General features: G+C 36.2%; 1 protein-coding gene across 2 annotated transcripts in view; it reads left to right on the forward strand.

Annotated features, from left to right (window-relative positions):
* LOC102232957 (ubiquitin carboxyl-terminal hydrolase 43) overlaps positions 1-23,614 on the forward strand; it is a 123,357-nt gene that overhangs the window by 53,165 nt on the left and 46,578 nt on the right. For both annotated transcript variants that reach the window (XM_023334275.1, XM_014476139.2), the window contains 5 exons: positions 198-290; positions 4,987-5,122; positions 6,034-6,178; positions 18,164-18,332; positions 19,783-19,894. In XM_023334275.1, coding sequence (XP_023190043.1) covers positions 198-290; positions 4,987-5,122; positions 6,034-6,178; positions 18,164-18,332; positions 19,783-19,894 — 655 coding nt within the window. The remainder of the gene's footprint in view (positions 1-197; positions 291-4,986; positions 5,123-6,033; positions 6,179-18,163; positions 18,333-19,782; positions 19,895-23,614) is intronic.

The raw sequence follows: 23,614 nt of genomic DNA on the forward strand, positions 1-23,614 counted from the left end.
TGATGCTGTTTGAATTGCTATCATTGCGACAGTGTTTGTACATTTTTCAAAGCCTACAGGACTGCTCTTATGGCTTAAATGTTCATAGAATTTCCAGCCCTTTTTGCATCAGTTGTAGAAGCTGACAGAAATGTGGCTAAAGGATATTTATGCCAAATGAAAAATATGTAATTTTTCTGTCTCTTGTCTCTTTGCAGGTCTTCCTTGACGTGCCCTCACTGCCTTAAGCAAAGCAACACCTTTGACCCATTTTTATGCATCTCTCTACCGCTTCCTCTCCGACAGACCAGGTAATGTATAACGTACAACACAAAGGGTAACATTGCAATTATGATGAGCCATATTAAGGCTGTCAACCACATATAATGGGCGTTACACACCTCCAGCAGAAGGTCATTGTCATACTAAGTGAAAAACTATTGTAGCCAAAAATCCCTGACCAATCTCTGTGTGCTGTCTCCATTTTTTACTGCCCTGGAAGTCGGATACTGCAGTAAGACTGTATATATTTGACACATGAAGACATTTTAACCAGAAAACAATGTAACAATGAAGATAGACATTTAAAATACAGACATTATACATCGACAACAGATCCAAGTTATGAGGCAGTAGAGCACAAAGGTCACCAGACAAACTGATTTTTCAAAGTATTTATATGAAGAATGTTTCTGACACTACGGTTGCTTTTGGCTTGTTTCTCCTGTTGCTTTTAATTCCAAAATTGCTCGTCGGATCCCCGACTTCTTTAGGTTATAATTCAACTTACAAAATTGAACTGAACTTACCATTGGCCCTCCAATTATAGATGTTTTTTTAACCTCGATTCTGACAAGTTATTTGCAAATATGCATCTGCCACTAACTAGTAATAGCTTGAAACTTTTTAAATATCAATTTATATGTTAAAAATTGTAGCAGTTTATTAAATGCAGCAAAATTACATTTCATCAGTATTGCATGTTCTGCACTATGTATTCACTACGTATGTATTCCAGTGCATTCCAATGTATTTCATTTGTATTCTAATGTATTCCACTATGTATTCCAATTTAAGCCCACATTTAGCTTGTGTTATAGTAGAGAACTAAGCACCCACAATAACCACAAAGGCATTAAAAGCTTTACACGTCATTTACATATGAAATAACTTTAGGATGTCTGGATCAGTTATATAACTTTACATTCCTCCTCCCACTATAGTCACACAATAAATAGCTAAGTAATTAACTAATAAATAACGTCACGTGGATTTCTTACATTCCGTTCCTTAATTTAAGTGCAGCAAGTCCTCCAGGAATCTTCCTATCAGCAAGCATGCAGATGCCACCGCTCTGAATCCTCTCTGCATGGCTTCCTCTGACTTGACTCCAAACTCTGTTCTGCAGCTGCAGTTCTCTGACAGTGTGGGCTCTGGCCACTTTAATTTATTCCAGCACAGGAGGGAATTCTTTTTGGTTCAGTTTGGGCGTTACTGGCAACACGTTGACCAGAAGCGCACACTGCACTGTCCTGCTGCAGCAGTATCCCTGCTGAATGCCTGATAAGTCTGAGGCCCCCTGAGAGGACGCAGAGCTGGGCTGCCAGCATGGCATCAAGGCTGGGTGCTGCAGATAATGCCAGTACGCAAGGAGGAAAAACGGAAGACAGTCAAACCATTTTGAATTTGCTCTGATCATATAACACATTTACTCCTAATTGCTCTAAATATTAAAAATCTACTTTTTTATTATATTGGACTGCTTTTGTGTTTTCTATTGGTAAATATTTTAAGGACAGAGCAAAAAGTGTTATGTTGTGGATATTTAATGTAGTTTAACAAAACTGAATAATTGTCAAACACTAGTTCTGAAGGCGTGTTTGCTTCGTGCTGCTCAGCACAGAAGGCAGAATTCCCCCTTATCCCAATTCAGTTCTGATCCACAAGAGTGTAGTAGAAACACAAAAACTGAAGCCCTGAAGGGTCATTTGTCCTTCCTGCAGGATAAAGTAACATCTGGAAACCCAAATTACAACAGAATACCCAACAAATACACCTAACTACAACAGCTAGTCTACAGTGGTGTTTTGCCTGTCCCTTCTGGGCCACTATAGTAGAATGGTATAAGAGTTTTGAATAGATGATGCCTATGTGAAGATGATCAGCAAATTACCTGCTTGGCTGTTCAGAATGATTCTCAAGTCATTTCCGTTTAAAGTTTAGTGGAAGGAAAAATTGTGGAATAAACAGTTACGCTGGCATATAATAATTAATGAAATGATTAAAAATAAACAAATGAATCAATTCAGTCGGCCAGCATTTCCATATAGATAATTGACCTTTCATTAGTGTTGAGCTGCAATCATCAACATCATCAAAAATAAACAAATGAATCATTTCAGTCTGTGTGTCAGGAATTTATATAAAACTTGAGTTTTTACTTTTTGAGTTGATGGTATAATTTACTGAAAGCAATATTAACATATATGAATATAGATCAGGTTAAGCAATAATTTTCACATGTTTTCAGCCACAATGTCTGTAAATACTGAGATTAATGATACACCACAGAGGCACTTGTCTTGCATGCTTCTTCATAAGTGGAGTTAAGTATGTTGTGCAGATATTTTCTCAGGCAAACGGCTGGATGGTCTGAGTTACCAACGGAATTGCTAGAAAAATACCATCATTGCTGCAGAAATGCATCTCTTCCAGTAATAAGCATTAAATAGCTTAGTAATGGTTACATCTGGGCATGTTCTAGCTGTAGCATGCTTTCTCAAGCTATAATTTAATTACTTGCTGTTGCAACAATTCAGGGTATTAGTTGTGTGGGCTGATGGGGAAAATGTGTCTCAGAGCCAGCAGAGTTAGAGCGTCTAAAATCCTCATTTATAAGATGACATCCCTATTTACTGTTCCACCTGTGTGCCTCATCTTGAAGTTACACATCTAAACAAAACAGCGGCTCAGATCCTGCTACCCCCTCCGGCTGTCTGCCCTGTCAGCCCTGTGACTGCTAACACGGTGCTCACCTGAATAATGCATGATGGGAAACGGGAAGTGGTGGTGTCAGCGATTACACAGTCTTCATCTTCAGTGAAATGGCATAATAATCTTAGCTACTACTTCTTATTATTCTCCGTATTTGTTTTCTTTGTTTTATTCGCCTTCCTTCTTCCTGTCCTTTTTTGTGCCGAGTAGAGCATCCTCGCTTCATTCTCTTCTTCGGAGGTGTCGGTGATTGCTGTAAAAACGACACGTCTCTGCACACTGAAGCTTCATTGTGGACAATGACTCTCTACTGATTTAGATGAACATGTCTAGTCAAGAATATTGTATTTTGAAAAGAAGAAAGTGTCCAAAATATACACAAAGTATACACAGCTCTTGAGCTTTTTCATGATTTGTCACGTTGCAACACAAACCTGTAGATGTTCTGTGATAAACAAATACAAAGTAGTGCATATTTATGACATGGATGGAAAAAGATGTATGGTTTTCCAAGTAGTAATCTGAAATATTTAATCCCCTTGGGTCAATACTTGGTGGAACCACAAATGGTGTTGACCTAAGGATATGTCTCTATCCTTTTAAACGTCTATGAAAATAATTTTTTACTCATTCTTACTTGTAAAAGAGAACATATTGAATGTGGAGTATCTGTGAACATGAGTTTTTATGTTCTGTTTGGCTTCTTCTTTTATTTATGTTTGAACTTTGGGTCATTTGGTCAGCAGATGAAAATGCTCTGATCAAAGTAATTGTAGATTTGGGGTCACCACTGAAACTCTTTCTCAAGGTTTTTGCAGCTTCTAACAGTTTTTTAAAATTGTTATTCAGAATTTCCTTTTATTTAGCTCCATCCAGCTTCACATCAGCAATAACTGGTTTATTTTTTGAAGAAAACTATAAACAGACTGCTGCCACCAACATTTTGGGGGTGGTGTGTTCGTGGTGTTGATAATTTTTTATCTTGCTGGTGTGACGCTTGTGTTAAACCACATGGAACTTTACCTAAAGGACTAAATGTTGCATTTTTGGGACCAAAGTATTTACATTCATTTTTACTGTGTTCCCTATGCGCCTCATGACTGTATTCCTTGGTATTCATGATGCTGTTTGTTCACTAAAGTCCTTCAATGAACTTCTGAGGTCTTTACAGAATAGCTGAATTTATACTGAAACTAAATTATTTACTATTTATAAATTAGGTGCCTTTATGTGGGAACTGGTTGTGCTAGATTTTATTTAAGGGTTTCAGATGAGGAAGAAATTACTTCCAATCAACTCCACACTTTCAGATTTGTACTTCAAAGTGATTTGATAGATATTTTCTTCTTTTCATGTTATAATTCTTCACTTTGTCTATCTTATAAAACCTCTATAAAATACACTGAAGTTTGAAGCTGTAATGCGGTATCTTTAAAACATTTCCTAGTAGGAATGTTTTTGTAAAACATTCCTACATTGTAAATTCGGTTTACAAAGTAAACCCTAGGAAATGATTAAACCTCTTCTGTTTTTTCACCAGGTTTAGATGGTTCCTATTTGAAAAATTAGATTTTTCTATAGAGAAAATCAGACAGTCATGTTTTATTAAATTTAGAATTTCTTTAAGGAGCAGGACTCAGTTGAGCCTAAACGTCTCATGAACAAACATGATTTATTTATTTATTTTTGCTGCCACTGGCTTCACTGGATCCCACACAGGCACATTAATCTCTCTTTGGCATTGTGACAGGTCATAGTTACTGTGAATGTGCATTGCTTGACAATATTTATGAAATATCTGTGTCTGCATATAAATATGTAACCTGCTCAGTGGGACAGGCCTTGGTATGAAGGTTTAGTTATTCTACGAACTGTAGGAGCCGAACAGTTTTCCGTGACTCGTCATTTATCTTACTCACCCCTCATACTTTCACCTTTTACACCTTTATATTCACAAGCATACACACATTTGCTATCTGTGTGATCTCTTTGTGTTTGTGTCCCACCCCACAGGCCGCTGTGTGTGACGCTGGTGTTCAGCACAAAGGGTCAGAGGTATCTGCGGGTGGGGCTTGCTGTGCCTCTGTTTGGTTCTGTATCCTCCCTGAGAGCCATGGTAGCAGCAGAAGGCAACATCTCTCCTGATCAGGTACACACATACTGACGTTGCACTGGTCAGAAAAATGCCTAAAGAAAATGTTCCTGAGTTGTTTGTATCCATCAGCTTCTGACTAGTGTTGCTGCAGATGATGAATGGTGTCAGTTCTGTCATTTTTGTTTAGTGAGCTGGTTGCAAAATGACCAATGTGGGTCAATTCAAAACTCCCAGTGATTTATGATCTTTGTTGTATCCAGGTATAGGTGGAGTTTACTTGGAAAAACAACATAAATGTTACATTTCAGACATGGAGCGTTCTTCTTCATTTGCGATGAGTGTTCAGGCACCAGGATAGTTCAAGTTCAGAGCAAAACTATCCATCCATTATCCTGTCTCTCCCTCCATTTCTTTGTCCACACATCATCCATTCATCTGTCCATCCATCATTTGCCCGTTCATTTGTCCATTTATCAGTCCATTACCCCATACAAATCAGCGGTTCAAACCAGCAACCCAGCAGTTACAGGACAAATCTCCTCCTTCCTCACTTTTTGAGGGTTTCATATTTAATGCCTGATATTAATAGAAATACGTGTGCTGGACTTATTTTAAGTTTTGCATGTATATTTTAAAGATGGGACAACCATGGAAACTTTTGAAATTTTTTACCTGGAAAGCATTAAGTAGCCTTTTAAGGCAGTGTTTTAACTCCCTAAACAGTTGATACTGTTATTTAAAAGGCTTGCTCAGCAGTATGCCACACTAAAACATTTTTTTATTTTTTAAAACATGAGCCAGTAAAGCTAATGCTCTGTATAATCCATTCATAAGGGAAAAAAAATCTTACTTCAAGTTGGGTTTTTCTTTTTATAAAATAAAAAGGAACCTTGAGGTTTCTGCTATAAGAACTGTTTCAAAAACATTTGATGTTTACATTTAATGTCGTCCCATCTGTGGTCCAGGTCATCCTGTCCGAACTTTACTCCACCGGTTTCCAGCGTTCCTTTTCAGATGACGACGACTTGACCGCCATCGCCGATAGCGACGTCGTCTACGCCTTCCAGGCTCCTCCAAACAGCAGTCGTGGAGGCTCTGTTCCTCACTCAGGTAACCCTGGCAACATTCTTTATAAACCCATTTATTTGTGCACTGATCTAGCAAATTTATTCATCCATCATTTTTTATTTTTTTTCCTCTTTCCTTCGTACCTCTGATTAACTTTCAGTCTCAATTAATGATTATATCTATAGATGTTTTTTTTTCTTTTACTCTCATTGAGCCCATTTCTGCGATTACTCTGTTTTCTAAAAGCACACAATTTACTTCGGAGATGAAAGAGCTCTCATTCTGTTTGGTCATGCACTGCTGCATCCTAACAGATTAAATTCAATTCAATTTAATGTCTGAATGGGGGGCATCATACAAAATATGAAGTTTGCTGGAGTCACATCTCACATGAAAGCCTCTGCTGATTAAATTTATTTAGCTGAAGTTAAAATTTCTGAAGTCTCTGCTCTGTCCCAGAACTTTATTTCCTAAAACTCAGAGAGTGCGCTTCCTCTTCTTCCTCCTCTGTCTGTATACAAAACCAGACAAACAACCACTCCTCCGATAAGGCGCATTCTTCATAATCCACAGGTTTTTTTTATTGTGTACACATTTTCTGAACGAAATTCAGACTGCAAAAACAAAAAAATCTGTTTGTTAAAATAACAAGCAGTAGAAAATTTGTTAATGGCAGAATTAAGAATTAAGCCCTTTCTTCTTCTTTTTCTTTCTTTCGGAGAGCTTAGAAAATAAAAATAAATGTGCTGATCTCTTTGAGTTAACATTATAGTTTCCATGTATTCTGTTAATTAGTTTAATTCATATTTTTAAACTATTTCTAATAGAGATGCACGGATTAGAGTTTTGTTGCCTATTTTTGATCTCAGGTTTTTCTTAAACTTCTGAGTTTGAAGACATTGATAAGTGAATCTCTGACATTGTTTGTCTCATTTAGCAAATCAGATTATTTTGGTTATTCTAACTTACCTAAAACTGAAATTTCCTCCAAGTTAATTTCAGACAGTGGCAAAAAAAGGTGTCCATCTTTCTATTCTGTGCATATAAGCATCTAGTTTCAGCTGTATGCCTTTGCAGAAATCGTTCATTAGAAGCCTCTCCCACAGTTTTTGTTATTTGACCTCACTGATTCTGAAAATTTTTCACATTGAGTCCCTCATTCTGTAACAGCTTTCCCTGCACAACTTGTTGAATATGAAGAGCACACAGATGAGGAATTAAAATGGATCTTTTTTTTGTTTCCAACCCAGTCACCAGTCAATTTCTTGGTGAATCTTGAATTTCCTTACTGAATTTTTTTTATGTTAAGCATAAAATAAACTTACCTAAATTCAATAATGGGGTAAAGATCATTCCTCCAGCCCCATCTGTTGAGAAATAGTTTGAATTTGTATGTACTGCCTTAACATTTCAGTGTTTATTACACTTCCAGGCTTTTATTTTTGAACTTTAACCTTGCTCATACAGAAACCAGGGAGATGTCGGCAGCCTGCTTCATCAAGACCATTTCACTTTCATTCTGTAGACACATACATACATTATATCTGAAAGCTAAACAAGCATTTCTTTAACAGATCAGTGACCGTGTCAGAAAGAGACTTTAGGGGTGCTGTGTAATTACAGTCACTGAGATGATGTTAGTGGTATGCTCTGTGGTCAATTTGTTGTTGCCATTGAACTCTACACCCACAGTTCTCTGAAGCTGTAAAGAGAGCACAGCTCCCACTGAGGAAGAATAATTAACTGTAATTCAATTCTCTGCTCATAAAAACTAAAAGCTCTTAACTTTCTCAGTGGGTGGCATTTCCATTTTGCCTTTACACACCGCAACATCTTCACAGTTATAAGAGGACTGGTCTACCGCTGTCACAGAGAAACGATCGTGTGCTGCCAGTTACTCAGCAGTCTATAAACAGACTTGCGTTGATTCCTTTGAGTTTTCTATCAACATCATGAAACTGTACACTTCTTGTAAAGTTAGGTCAAGTGTAAGGGTGAGAGGCTGTTATCCTAGAGCCATCTAGATTGTCTTTTTCAAACTTCTTCCTAGAAGGATAGGCCTCTACAAAGAAACTGTGCTTAGATTTATGAATAAAATGGGAGACACATCAGCAGTAACTTAGTAAGTCATGTCAGTAATAAATCTGCCAGAATTATAGTGTAGATGGTCATAAATGTTCAGCCTTTGAGGGCAGATCTTACTGGCACATGTAAGCAGAAATACTCTGGGAGGAAATCACATCAAAGTGTTTTCTGCTAAGCCAGTAATCGCAAATGTTTGATTGGCAGTTGTTGTTGTTAAGGATGGCACATCCAGTTATTAGGTTCAGGGGGCCATTTTCATTTCCACACAGGGTCAAGCTGGTTTGGATTGCTTTTGTCCTTTAGTAAATCAAACAATCATTTGAAAACAGCTTTTTGTATTAACTGAGATTCTGATTTTTCTGTTACAATAAGACAACCTGAAAGTTTAGTGAAATCAGTCTCAAATTCAGGACTAAATACACAATTTAGGCAGATGAATAAAGAAGCTGCAGTTAGACCAGAATTTGATGATTTTAAGTCTAACCAGCCATGATGTATTCTTATGATTATAGACAGAAAGAAAAGAAATAAAGCAAAACACATAAACACACCCTTGGATGCATTCCCTACTCCTTCAGATTTTACTTCTCTTTCACTCCTAAGACAAATATCCCATCGGATAACCTTAGTTTCAAATACTGGTTTGAAACTAACAAATGTTTTTTTAATATTCATTTTGAAGTTTTGCATTAGAAAATATTGATTGAAACGGCACATTTTGAAATAATATCCTAAATTTTGCCTATAGCAAAACAGTTTTTAAGCCTGCTTGAGGTGGTGTTGGACTTTTTCAGAAGAGTTAATACTCTAAAACGGAGATGGAAACAGATGTGCTTAATAAATTCTAACATTTTCCTCACATGACTGATGACTTGTTTCTGTTGTGTTCGTGGATTAGAATTGCCTTTCTGTCTCTAGTTTTTAACATCAGATATACTGGTTGACATGACACAACAATTACAACTTGCCCGACACATTCCTGAAAACCTCTATCCATGTTTGAGATGTGTGGTCCATGCTAATTGGCAACCTCTACTTCCTGTTTATTACACTCATGCGTAACGTCAGTATCTGACAAAGTTACACTTTGCAGACCCTGATTGAATCACTCCAAACCAGTAATGGAAAACACGCCTAATTCACATTTCCTTACAACATTTTAAATTTGCCTGACAGTTGGATGGAAACATAACTCAAAAGTCCCATCTTCTTTAAGCAGGGATTGCACCATATTCAACCGCTTCCAACAAAACACAATGTAAAACATTTCAGTCGCATTTAGTCATGTCTACCATCTTCTACTCTTTAAGTCAAGTAAATTTAGTGAGTTTTAGATTTTGAACCTAAATGTGTGAGTTTGTGAAAGATAAACTTACAACGTCGCACTTGGAAGAAAAAAACTGAAAGAAGAAATAGACAGGAGTGGGAACTATTTCCCAGAATGCTTAGCTGCATGTTTTTGTATCCTGAGATGAACGTGAGTTACATTGATCTGACTCTTGTGTGACATTCTATGTAGAAACTCTGCGTAGAAACTCTTTCCAGATTTACATTACACCCTTACTGTAAAAACGTGCACTTGTCGTTGCCTTAGTATTAATCATACTGATGGATATCCATCATCTCTGTTTCATCGGAGAGGATGAAACCACTGATAAATGTCAAACAATTACCAGCCAATTAGAGTTATTCATTTGCTTGAAAGGTTTTCCTATCTTTTCATTCATTCCATCCATCCACATATCAATCAGTTCCTCTCTCCATTCATCCATCTACCTTTTTACAATTGGTGTTTTTATTTGCAGATTTCATATCTGAAGCCTGACCCATATGGGAATATTTGCATTAAATCCATAATAAACTGCATTTGTGTATTAAAATTGAATGCTTAAAAAGTCAGATCTATGAAATCTAGTGGAAAAAGTTTCAGGAATTATATCACTCTGCTGAATAGTTGGAGTTGTGTAAACTACTTCTCACAACAAAGTGAATACATCAAATGCATTTTATAATTTCTTTGTTCAAATTGTCAGTGTTTCTGTATTTTGTCAGACGTTTGGGGTTTGATTGGGAGAACTAGGGTGCCGCTATTGTCCATCATTTGGTTTGTTTTTAGAGCTTGTGTGAGAAAGTCCTGCTACATGCTAACAGTGATTGATGGCCATGGAGAAAGACTACAGGCTTAACACAGTCATGGATAGCTGACACATGGGAACCACCTTAGGCTGTTTTCCTCCAAAAACAGGACATTTGTCTCACATGTGAACTGTGGTCAGTCGCTCTGGTGAAGCTTGTGTTTTTATTTCATTTATTTATGGAGAGGATTTTACACCTGCAGTCTCTGTATTGAAAAGGAAAATATGGGAAAATGTTTGAATATCCTGTCTGGCTGGATGAGGTGTAGTGAAGGGGTTATAAATATAAAACCATTAAGCATCTAGTTTGCTGACTATGCAAACTAGATGAAATTTTCATTACAGAGAGAATATATAAACAGACAGATGTAGTGTGAAACATGCAGAGTGCCGGTTCAAAATCCCATTTCATGTCTCATTTTATTGACAGGGTTTGTGCTAAAAGTGCAAAGTCATCACAGGTGTATTTACCTTTTGAATTTTCCACAGATATACTACTTATACAAAGGTATGGATAGTACTTTGTTACTTTTATTGCAAATAATCCACTGAAACAGAGATAACTTCTTAGCAGTTGCTTTAGAAGCTGTCTAAGTTTGAAATTATAAAGCATTTTTTTATTACACATTTGATACTGGGGTGCACCAGTTGCAGTTTTCTCAAGTGTGACCTGCCAATTTTGATTTTGGCTGATACTGATTTTTATTTTTCTTTGTCTGAAATGTTTCTAAATGTAGCAAGAAAGTTGCCGAGTTGGCTACGCTGAATATTGTTAACTGCAAACATGCAGACAGTCAAACTGTCTGTCAGTCAATCGTTTCTCACACAAAAGCAGTAGAGGACAGTGGCTGATTTGTAGACATTTGCCTAAATAGATAGGATTGGCTTCACATGTGTCGCCTGATAATGCTGAACATTATATAGTCCTGTGAAAGACTAGAAATTTGTCTTACAAGTTGCTTCTAAGATAAAACCTACAGTCAAACTCAACTGTGCCCAGAAACACAATCTGCCATCTTCAAACTGGAAACCCAGATATGTGTGTTTTATGACTGAAAATGGGCTTTAACAGCAGGAGGGGAAACAGAGCATAGCAGATAACAATTTTCTTCTTTTGTGTGCCTACCTCTTGACCTGTTCTGTTTCTTCCATGAAATGATGCTTTACTTGTCAAATTGCAGCCCTGGTGGCTAAAAGAGGTTTTTATTAAAGGCTTCTCCGCAGAAATGTTAATGTATTAATACCATTTTAAGAAGAAGGAGAACAGCAGTTTTGGGACATTAGTGCTAAATTCTATGTTCTATGAATAAAATATATTTTAAAATATATGCTCCTTTCTTTCAGTTGAATCACACAAATTTACCAATAACTGTCATATTTCCTGTTAAATTGATCCAGATTTTTTCTCAGTAAACCCAGAGTAAACGGTGGTGACAAGACCAATGAACAGTCCTCCAATAACAGAAAATCATCTGACCTCGACATCTTGTAGTATAATTTTGTATTAGCGTTGCTGGACAAAGTTGATTGTGTGCAGTGAACTCCTTTGTTGTCTGAAGTGGCTGTGCTTGTCACTAAATGTTTGGCTGATGTTGAATGAATGTCGCTGTCTGGTGCAGTAATGAGGTTTTGTGTTTCGGGGAAACGACAGCCGGCAGTTGTGTGACTTAAAAAAACAAATAAAAACACTCAAAAATCAATTAGGTGAGTAAGCACTAGGCTCGCATCCGATTTCATCCTCAACAACTGAGGCAATTTGCGTATATTATAAATGGAGCGATAAGGCTGCAAGAGAAAATGACTCCAAATACTCCAAGGAGGATTAAGGGTAGTGTGGTCTGCTAAAATCACCTGCAGCCTACCCATTCTTCTTGAAATTAAAAAGTAAAATCTATAACTATGTAACTGCTGACAAAAGTCTTCTTTAAGTGACTGTATACGATAGACATTGATACTACAGAGCCTACCTTTTACTCTTTAGTTGTATTTTATGAGTCATTCCATCTCCTTTTGTAATAAATGTTTAATATCTTTGAGGGAACACGGATAAATCAACAACTATCAACTGAATGTTTCCTAAAAGGACAGCATGAATTATTAATGAGCTTTACTACTTGGATGAATCTAATGAAGAGGTAAACATGAGTGTCTTCAACAGAATATTTTCACAATTTTTATAACTTACACATAAACTACCTCACTGGTTTTGGAATGCTGGGTTAATGTTTAAGGCATGATGCAACTAAGTGCAAAATTCCCAGGGCAATTCAAATAACTGCAGCTTTGTTGCTCTTATGTGTTGTTTTCATTTAATACATGGATGCAGTGCAGATGTCGTAGCAGCTGGTGATGCAACGTTGCGCCGCCTTATGGTGGATCAAACGGGGGCAGCGGGAGATGAGCTGGGTGCAGTTGAGGGATAGGTGAACATCAAGAAATTGGATTAATTAGAAAGGAAAGATTATGTTTGAATCAGGTGTGTTTAATTGCTCCTATGCAAAATCTGCTGTTGGCAAAAAAAATTTTAAAGTTATGGTGTGCTTCCTGCTTCCAGGCCATCAAATTGTCCTGGAGTAAGCCATGCTGAGATGTGATTTTGCTCAATTGTTTTCACACTACTTGCAGGGGTCTTCCATTTGAGCTGCATTTAGAGTATTTGTTTTTACCTTGTGCTCCTATTAACGTTAGTGATGACAAACGAAGAGCTTCAAATCCATGATACGGACTTTCCCTATGGTACCTTTGTAACCTTCTGAACATTAGTGCATCATAAAGACCTTTCAGAAACCAGCCATGCTCTTAATTTAGTTTGGAGGGTCCCTGAGGTCATACAGTGATTTCTGGACTATGGAGCATCAGGACCATTTGCCGCAAACACTAACTTTGAAAAGAAAAAGAAAGAACATATATAGGCCACACTTCTCTATAAGCTGCAAGTGTCCACATTGTGCATACCTTAATTTTTTTTTGTGTGTGTGTGTTTTATAATTATTTGACTTTTTATTTTTTCCCCTTATATTAACAACAAAATTGTGCAAACATAGGGATTTTATGTAAAACGTTCCGTACGTTTCTGTGTGCTTCTATCGAGGTGTCTGCACATGCATCATAAACAAAGACTTAAATGATTACTTTACTTTGGTTTATTTGGCAGGTGGTTCTTTTTTCCATAAGCTAAAAGTGACTGTGTGGTGAAGTTAACTAAGAACAAGTAAACAGATTTTTAAACTGTTGAATCTCGTCAAAACCTTTGCCAATGTTGTGACTTCATCTGCTCTGGATGTCGCAGACACCGGTCCTGAGCCTGGGAATTGGCAGTAGGAGAGTTTACTTCAAATAGTTCTGCTTTGTTTCTCCTTTTTATTATTTAGTTTAGTTTGCAACAATTAGGCGCATAATTGTGCTGGTTTTGTGTGGCACACTCATGGTGCATGTTGTGGATGTGATCGTGTGGGTCGGGGCGGTGATGGTGGTTGTGTGTTCTGCAGGCGTTCCAGCCTCACTCACACCTCCACAGACTCTCTATCATTGTCACTCTCAATGTCACCTTCGTCTCACTCTTGAGTTTGTGCCATCCTCTTCATCACCCAGGAGTTCAACCTTTCAAAGCATGTTGATAAAAAAAAAAATCGGATGTATGTATTAATTTAAAAAATGTGAAAAATGTCGAGAGATTAACGAGAAATAAATCACATTACAAAATGTTTTGTTCTGGTAGTTATTTCATCTGGTCTTTAATCACCTTACCGCTTTAGACACAACTGTGTGCCAATTTTTCACTGACAGTCAATACATTTCAGGCCTTCAGAGCATTTAGAGTTTAAGATATAAAGCAAAGTGAAGGAATGGAGAATGATGATGTTGTAAAGAGAGGATGAATGCCAGAAGGGGCGCAGCATCTTCGTTTACTTTGCGTTGTTTAATTAATCTTGTCATACACTCTAAATTCAGTCTGCAGAATAATTAAAATCTTCTTCAAAATCTTCCCTCTCTTTCTTTTATGTATTTCGCCCCTTTAGTTCAGCTTTGTCCACTTAAGGCCCAGTGTTTATCTTTTAATTAGAGATCAGAGATTGCAGCTCATGGAGATGCTACCAGCTATCTTGGGGAAAAACAAGAAACTCTAATCTCATGTCAAGTGATCACTGAATTCATCAACTGTTTTGATGATGTCCTCACCCCCTGTGAGATTTCTTTCTTTCTTAAATTTAAAGGCCTCTGCCTTCATTCCTTTTCCCTAACATTCCCAGGTTAGTCTTTTTAGCTAGTTTCTGTTCCCTCTGCTCTGATGCCTCAGCTTTCCTGTAGTTCTCATCTGTCCATCTCATGAAGAAGGGGTGAGAAAACTAGTGTGAGATTGAGTCTGGCAGGAGGTTTCTTACATCATCCCCTGGGATCTGTGGATGGAATGACACTGCCTATCAAGCATGACAAACACTTTTTTTGGTTTTAAAATACTTGCCTGAGAAGTTGTTGGAAGAAATTACAGAATTGACTGCAGTAACAATCCATGTGGAGGTACTTTGTCGTTTAAGTTCATTTGAAATCCCAACATTAACTTTTTGTACTGGTGAACTTTGCAATTGGAGTACTGCCTGTTTGTCAGGACAATGATGTAAAGCCACATCTAGGGTGAAACAATGAGGCTTTAAATTGTAATACTGAGGAAAAATACTGTGGCTTCTCTGTAATATTGTATTAATGGAAAAGTTTGAAACAAAAGCTGAAATTTTAAATGCTAAGATAAATGTATCAGAAATTCCCTACTGAAGGAAAATAAGTTATTTCTCTTTTTTTACTTTATTTTTGATTTCAGTAAACTTCCAGTGGGACAATAGGTCTTTTCACAAAAAAACATAGAAGAAAAATAAAATAAGAAATGAGCCAAAGAAATTATTTAGCAGCATTGTATGTGTTTTGCGCTTTATAATTTTATTTTGAAGGAATGACAAGTTGGTACTAGCAGGCTACTTAGCTATGTTACAGTTTGTTTTACAGATTGACTTATTAGCCTTTGTAGCTTTTTACCAACTCATCACAGATTCATTATTCTATGGAGACTGCTATTAGTGTTTTTTTTTTTCATTAGATCATGTCCTCACTTGAACGGAGTAAAATCATTTATCTGAAATGAAAAAAAGCCATTTTGACACTTTAAACCATATTTTTCTGAGCGTACTAATTTTTCTCAGATATATGCTGTGGTTTAAATCATGTTTATGTGCAGTGTGTGACGTGGTGAAAAACTTTATTTTACTTATAAAAATGAATATAGGTGTGTATTCTTTTTCAGTTTATCAATAAACTATTAGTCAAATTTGTTTCTTGGTTCTTGTTTTGGCCTGTCTCTATTTAGTCAAATACTAAATAGAGTATTTAACTAAATGTCTTTAGTTAAATACTAAATAGAGATTGGCTACCATTTCATGCTCTGAATATCACCATGTACCCATTTGTTTTTCTTACCTGGATTATGTGTAACTTCATGGTCACAAGCACCACCAAAAACAATTTAATTGCTTTTGTAGATTTTTTTTTCTGACAAATATTTGTGCTATCAAAAGCTATGTGCTCACTTTGGTTGAGTCTTTACAATTCAGCCTAACAGCTCTTAATGCTTGTTTACCTCTGTGTATTCAGTTTCTGTATGCTAAACAGTTTTCTTGAGAAAATGGCATTGATTAATTGCATGTTAGGGATCAAACAAGCACTGTCTAATTAAGTCCTTTTGATTGTGTCAAAGTTTATGTTTCCTTGGAGACGAGAGGTTGCGCCTTCTGTATCCCCTCCAGCTATTACCCAGCTATTAATCACAGCGGCACATCTTTTAGTTTGCGTGGAAGTGTGTGCGATACAGGATCCAATTCCTTTTACAGCTCCTCAGGGTAAACAAGAACAAAAGGGCAACTCTACCTTAATAGACATTTTTCTAAAATATTTTCTGAACCATTGTGCAATCACGTCGTGTTTAGATAGCCATGTTTGTGAAGCAATTTCACATTTTGTCCCCTTAAGCTGTTTTTATTTACCTGGTCATGTTTATTCCAGCGTCCATCTTAGCCTAGCATGCTTTCAAAAAGAGCACATCTTTTATTATCGAGAAGCTGCACAGTTGAAATAAAAGCACAGAGGTAAATAGGTTGTTTCTAGCTTTTAGACAAATTAATTGATTGGCAACATTAACCTTACAAAAGAAAACAAAGTTGGAGCACCTCATTACTAGACAAGATGCAACCAGATCTATTGTCATAATCTCTATCAACTTCGAAATAAATCTCTTTGAATCCACCACCAAGGTGGATGAAGCGGCTTGTTGAAGTGTGACAGTGTAAGAATTGTTCACCAGTTTTCTTCATTGCTCAAAATGAGATATGCTTCAAAAGAGAATAGGACTAAACCAAAACAGGCACTTCCTTAATTACTGTTCACAAAATGAAACCTGTCAGTAAAATCAAGTGAGTTACACAACACTGACTCATAAATGTGAAAAAATTAGCACCCTAATATTTTGCTATTCCAAAAGAAATGTTTCCATATCTATGTCTAATCTATTTTTTGTACTTCTGAAAAAGAATGCATTTTAATTGCATAAAAACGAAAAAAAAAAAGAATTACAAGTAAGAGGTTAAATGCCAACTCTGCTATTCGTAGAGTTACACCCTTTGGCTTATATAACTTTAGTGGTTGAAACTGCAGTACAGATAATAACATCAATGCCCTACATAGATAAGCCAAAAATATTGTTGCCCTTGACAGATCTATGATTGTTTCCATTCAGCCAGGAAGTTTGTTTCTGACAGGAAATGCAACAGGTGCCTTTCAAGAGTTAATATAAGCAAAGTAAAAGGTGTGTATATATTTTTTTAATAATGTATTTATTTATGTACATTTAGAAACTATAATGTCAAATTATTTAAACCATTCTGAGTAATCAATAAAAAACATGTTGGTATTCTATTAATCCAATTTTTGCTGAACATCTTTTTACATCTGCTATTTTTATGATATTTTCAGTTGGAAGGTATCCTTTGCATTTTACCTCCTTTCACAAATTTTGTATCTGATTTGAATCAGAACACTCCAAAATGGCAAATGTAATATTACTTTCAGTCAGATGAAGGATCTGCAAGGGGTATGAATAATTTAGGACTTGATTGTATATGCTTAAGTTTTGCTCTGGTTGTAGTTTCCTCATGACAGCCGTAATATGCTGCTCCAGCATGCGGTTAACTCGGGTTAGATGGCTACAAAAGTGATTTATTGTTATGGCTTTCCAAGAACATTTCTGATCTGCTTTTTTCTGAAGTTCTATGCTAATGCAAGCATGCTAAGACTTACATGTTGATATGGCTCATTAATTTGGATCATGACATATTTCAGTGCAGCTCCAGGGAAGCTCACACGAAAGCTCACGGAAATAATTCCTTTTCTTTATATCCTTTAGGATCTTTTGTCTTTATTATAATTTGTAATGGTGAGTGACTTAGCTCTTCTTTGTGCAGCTTTCTCCGACAGCCTGTGGATTTGGGTACAGAGACTCACTGTAATTATTGTACAGGAAAATACTCAAATGTCCTGACCTACAAATGTTAAAGTATAAGTTTCTGATTAACACGGGGAAACTTTAATATTTTTAAGATATTCTGTGTCTGTTGTGTTATTTGAAGCAACAAATGTATGAAAGTATTTGATAAAGTCAAATCTGTTTTATTTTCAAACAATCACATATTGGTTGAAGTAGATGAAGCTGTGTAACCTTTTCAAATCTGACCTGCGCATCTGCCTCTGTCTCATTTGCTGTCCTCAGGGTATCACCACAGCCTCCCATCATCTCCATACTCCTCCACCACAGGGCCCAATGGTCAGAAGTTACCTGCATCAGGACGACTCTCCTCAGAGTACCTGAATCAGAGCAGCTCCTCCAAGGTTCTCCTGCTCATGTGCAATACAACTGGGTCTGGACAGCAAGCTGCCAGGTAAGCTAGAAAAAATGGGATAATGGAGGTCTTATTTATTGATTTATTTATTTTTTATCCATATTTTACTGGATAAATGTCTCAAGTCTGCTGGGGGTTTTTTTTGTTTTTTTTTTTACATTTTGCCTTCAAGACGCCAGGTGGGAACATTTTCTGAGCTTCACAATCCACAGTTATTTGCTTTAAGTCTTTGTTCTTTTTGTAAATGTTTTGTAATTACAAGAGGAAACGGTGTTGTTTTAGCAGTCTTAGCAGCATTCCTACAGTAATTGTGTGATATCTGGGAAATTACTGGGAACTGAGCAGTTTCCATCTAATTACTGTCCTTAATTTACAGCAAAATCTCTGTGTGCATCAGTGATGTGTAACCTGCTACTAACAGATGGAGAGCCAGATGTATTTGTCTCCAGTTTCTCACACCATCTGCTCCTCTGGGGCGTGATGTTATTGCTTTCAAATGTGCGAACATGAATGCAATATTCACACGTGGATAGTGTTTTAGACGAGAGCAGATTGCAGATGCTTCCAAAAGCGGGATAATGTCAGGATCTGACATTTGAAATCTCATCTGCTCACAAACCACTAGCAAGGCTCAGTTATGCTCCAGTTGTAAATATTCAAGTTTGTCATCAGTTTAGGCAATGTGCCTCTGAAAAATAGCCAGGAAAAATCTGTTGCATTAGTGTAATTGAAAAGCTTTCTAAGAATTTGCAGACACACTTTAATAAACAATGTTAACTGGTGTTCTTCTTGAAAAAAACTCTCTTTAGCTTCCAAATAAATCTCTAGCTTGTTGGACTCCAACTAATCCTAAAAATATTTGATAATTGTACTTTATATATTAAGTTTCTGCAGGAATAATTTGTTTTACTTACTCTGGTTTGTGTTAGGGAGCTGAGCGTATCAAACAGAATTAACAAGATGTTTCTGCTTTTAACTTATATTTATCAATTTATAAAGAGATCCGCCAAACAACAGCTGCTCCTTGCATTCCCATCATCTCAGCTCCATAACTGCATTCCACTCCTGAGCTGGTGCAGATATAACATCAATGAATGTTTTGCACTTCAAATATGTAAGGTAGCCAGAGCTGCACTTTCAGGGGATGAAATGTTCTTTTATTAAGACTTGATGACATATTAGCTGGTATCTTATCTTTTATCATATACATTGTGCACATACTTTCACTTGAGGTTGATATGGTGAATTCACAGAAAGTTGTTTTTTTATGAGTCTCAATAGAATATGACATAATACACGGATAGGCCGTACTTGGAAAACCTTTTCTTTACAAATTCAACTTTCAAAATGGAAAAAAAATAGAAAAAATACATATTGTTGGTAATTTCTGAGTGAAATTCATATATATGTATTTAAAAATAAACATTTATTTATCTATTTAAGAAATAAAAATAAAAAACCATACAAAATCCTCCTTTATTCTTCTCAGATTTGGGCCTCCTTTTCTCATGCTTGAAGACAGGAATATCTCGTGGGAGCAGCTGCAGCAGAGCATCCTCAGCCAGCAGTATTATCTCATGCTGAATGGATCCCAGGCTCAGGTATTTACTGCACCCTCACCAACCCGTAACACGCCAACCCGCTCTCCTCATTGTCCCACAGTCACTGACTTCTGACAGCCAAACTGATTGAAAATGCAATGTAAATTAAACCCACAAGTTAGACCTCTTTTATTTAGAATATACAGCTCTGGAAAAAATTAAGAGACCACTGCACCATGAAAACCTCCTGGTTATTCCACCAAATATTGATTTCTGAAGTCTTGCTGAGTGAAAACATTAGTATTGTTGTTTTCTTTTCATTATTTGAGGTCTGAAAGCACTGTAACTTTTGATTATTTTAACCATTTCTCATTTTCTGCAAATAAAGACTAAACTTTTGCTTGGAATTTCGGAGACATGTTGTCAGTAGTTCATAGAATAAATGAACAATATTTTTACTCAAACGTATACCTATATAAAGTAAAATCAGAAAAACTGATCTTTTTAAGTGGTCTGCTAATTTTTTCCAGAGCTGTATTTAAAAATATATATAAATTTTTCACACTTCTAGTTTCAGTCGTACAAACTTTATTTGTTGCTCAAAAATATTAACAATATTGTGGACTAGTGTAAATTTAGCTAATGAATAATAAAACATTTTAAGTTTTTTTACACCAAAAATTAAATGTATTTTTATTTCAAATGAAATCACATTAGTTGGGCACTAAATACTTGCGTAAAGCACAGTTGTACTGCTAATATACAAGTGTGCCCACACAGGTCATACCAGGAGCATAAAGGTTTCATTAGTTCAATGTTTACTGTTAACGTTGCTGCGGCAATTTAGGAAAACAAGACGATTTCCTTTGGTTTCTTGAACAAACGGAACTGTGCTCATTCCTGCTGCGTTCCAGTCATTCTTCAGTGCATCCTCTGATCTCAGCATGTTGGTTTCTGATCGGCTGCTGTTTCATCTGAAAACTTTCCTCTACCTTCCTGTCTGAATAATGTTTTGCAAATTGTGACGGCTCTAAATTGGAATCTAAAGCTTCTTTTGCTTCATATGAATACATTTCATCTTTGCTTTGTGAGCCACAAATCACTGCTCTGTTTGTTCAATAGATACTGCAAAGTTGACACTTTTAATAATGCAAATTTCAATAGAACATTGCATTAAAAGGGTCCCGATTGACCAAATAATGCAAAGTTGACACTTTGAATGGATTCTTCATGCAGCTTTTAGTGCAACTTTGCATTAATAGTGTCATTATTTGCCAAATGACACTTCATGACAACAGTTGTAAACATTCATGAACACCCCTTCATTTTCATCAATGTTATGTCATGTTTATGACAGTGTCATGCCAGTCTTATGCAAATCCCTTCAAATAAAGTGTTATTTTAATCCAATCAGATTTTATTGTAAATGCCCTGTGTGATGCACTTTTTTTGTATAAAAGACAAAATGTATTTATTTACAGAGAATATTTGTCAATTTTTCCATGGATAAAACTTACATGCTTGACTCTGCTGCTCAATCTACAAATGCAGAATAAAAGGCCTATAAAGAGGTTTATTAACCATACTGTGAGGAAAAAGCTTTGCTGCAATAAAGAAGTAATCAACCAGACTTAAATAGCATTACTTTTTCTTGTTAGTTCCGTTTCTTTATAAAGAATATCTGTAATTGTGTTGATTTTTTTTCAGTTAACTTTTCTGGCTTTTGCCCTCTCCTAACATTGTGTTGTGGTGCCACCTACTGGAATATGTGCTGCTATCTTAAGATAAATTAAATGAAAAATGTTAACAAAGAGAAATAATATAAACAAAAACAAGAAATGAATAAACTAAAATCTTACGTTTATACAAAACCTAACACAGAAAACATCCCTAAAATTTTCCTTTCTTTAATGTTTTGACCATCAACATCCAGGAAGTATTGGCAGTGTAGTTTACATTGGTGCTAATGTTTTCCATCAAATGTTTTTTGGTGCCATCATGTGGTTGGTTTAGCACAGTTGGTTCATTAGGATAAACTGTGTCACACATCCCAAAATGTTTTGAGTTCTTTTCAGTTGTAGAATCAGTTCACTTCATTATTATCATCTACTTTTATTCCATTGTTTATTTCCATTCTTGTTTCACATCAAAGCGGTCTCAAAGCATTGAAACTGGGAGCTGGGTCATGGCAAAGGCAAAGAATAGAGCTTGCCTTTTTTTTTTCTTTTTTAAAAAAAATAAAAACATTTACAGGTATATGGCCATCCTCGTTTTCATTTGACTGCTGTTGATATGAAACTAGTTCACACTGACAAGTTGCCCAAGTTGGCGTCCTACTTGTATCTTTGGTAAAGGTCTGTTTTTCTGCCTTTGAGTAATCTGAACCATGTTAAATGAGCTCTAATTCTTGATCTGTGATTGAAAGCAGACTGAATGTTTAACTAAAGTCAAATAATTAAAAAAAAACATTGCATTCTGTCATACCTCTATTCTGTGTATGAATCTCAATTTCATAACCTATTTTGTTGTTTTGGTTTTCACAAATGGAATAAAGGATTCATAAGTCATCAACTGCTTTATATTCTGGTGATATCCAGATTCCAACTTCAGAATTGTCCATGAGAGACGCTGATGGGAAAAAAAATGTGAGCAAAGTGAAATCATCTTTCTAAAAATGTTTGAGTCCTTCTTTTCAGGAATTCAGTAGCAAATAATGAGCCATAATATCATGTCAATAATCATTTTAATTGTCAAATTATTATTGTTACTAGCAATTTTAATAGCGCTGCTGGTGAAGAGAATGGAGGACATATCTACTATGTTTAATATCTCACTGTAAGTTTAGATTACAAATTAATATCCACTACAGTTTTCACTGAAACATCAGCTCTTATTCTGTTGATTATAACAGGTTTTTCGTATGTACTAAATGAATAAATTAACAAGGGAAACACTACAGAAAAATGTGTGCTTATCATGTTTTTGTAGCTAATTTTGATTTATTAAAATCAGGGAAATAAATACAGCTATAACCCAAGTCAGGAAATTGACTTAAGCAGCTTTAAATTTCTTTATTAACTCAAATTAATAAAATGTTCTAAAAGCACTGAGGGAGAATACAGTTGTACGCTGAAAGTGTTGTTCGAATCTGTCTTCTGTATCCTTCCTGCCAGGGTCACCAAAAGGAATGGGAGTGTTTTAAAAACAAGGTGCTCTAAATACAGTAGATGTCTCTTTCACATTCACATCGGCCCATAAATGTGGTATCGGAAAATCATCAAGGAAAATAAATCATATTCACTGAGAAAATTATGTTTAACTCCTGGCTCATTGAAAAAACACTAAATACTTGTGCACAATTAGTCATTAGTGTGAAGTGCCATTTCTTCACTTAGCCTGTAAAGCTGAGCAGACAGAGGCGACTCCTTCAGAGTCATGAAGCTAACGCTCCTGTTCATGGATTCATTTGCTTCTTTATGCTTGGCAACAGTTTCTGTTCACAGTTTGTAAGATTGAGAACATTAGCCTGATTCACCGATGGAAAGTACATTCCATCTGTGAATACATTTTCCCCATTTACATAAATCTGGGGTGTCCAAGGTGCAGTTGGGGGGCCGTGGGATAATTTTGTGTGGCCTCTTTATTAGTGGTGAGTAGGCTTTGTTGAACCTAGGTGCTGAGTGTTGGAAACTTTGTATCCTTCCTACCTTTGCACCTTTGGGTGACAAGTTCACACACACACACACACACACCTACCCCAGATACTAGGGCTGTTGTAAT

Source organism: Xiphophorus maculatus, chromosome 5 (genome assembly GCF_002775205.1).
Source record: "Xiphophorus maculatus strain JP 163 A chromosome 5, X_maculatus-5.0-male, whole genome shotgun sequence".
NCBI classification, from domain to species: domain Eukaryota; kingdom Metazoa; phylum Chordata; class Actinopteri; order Cyprinodontiformes; family Poeciliidae; genus Xiphophorus; species Xiphophorus maculatus.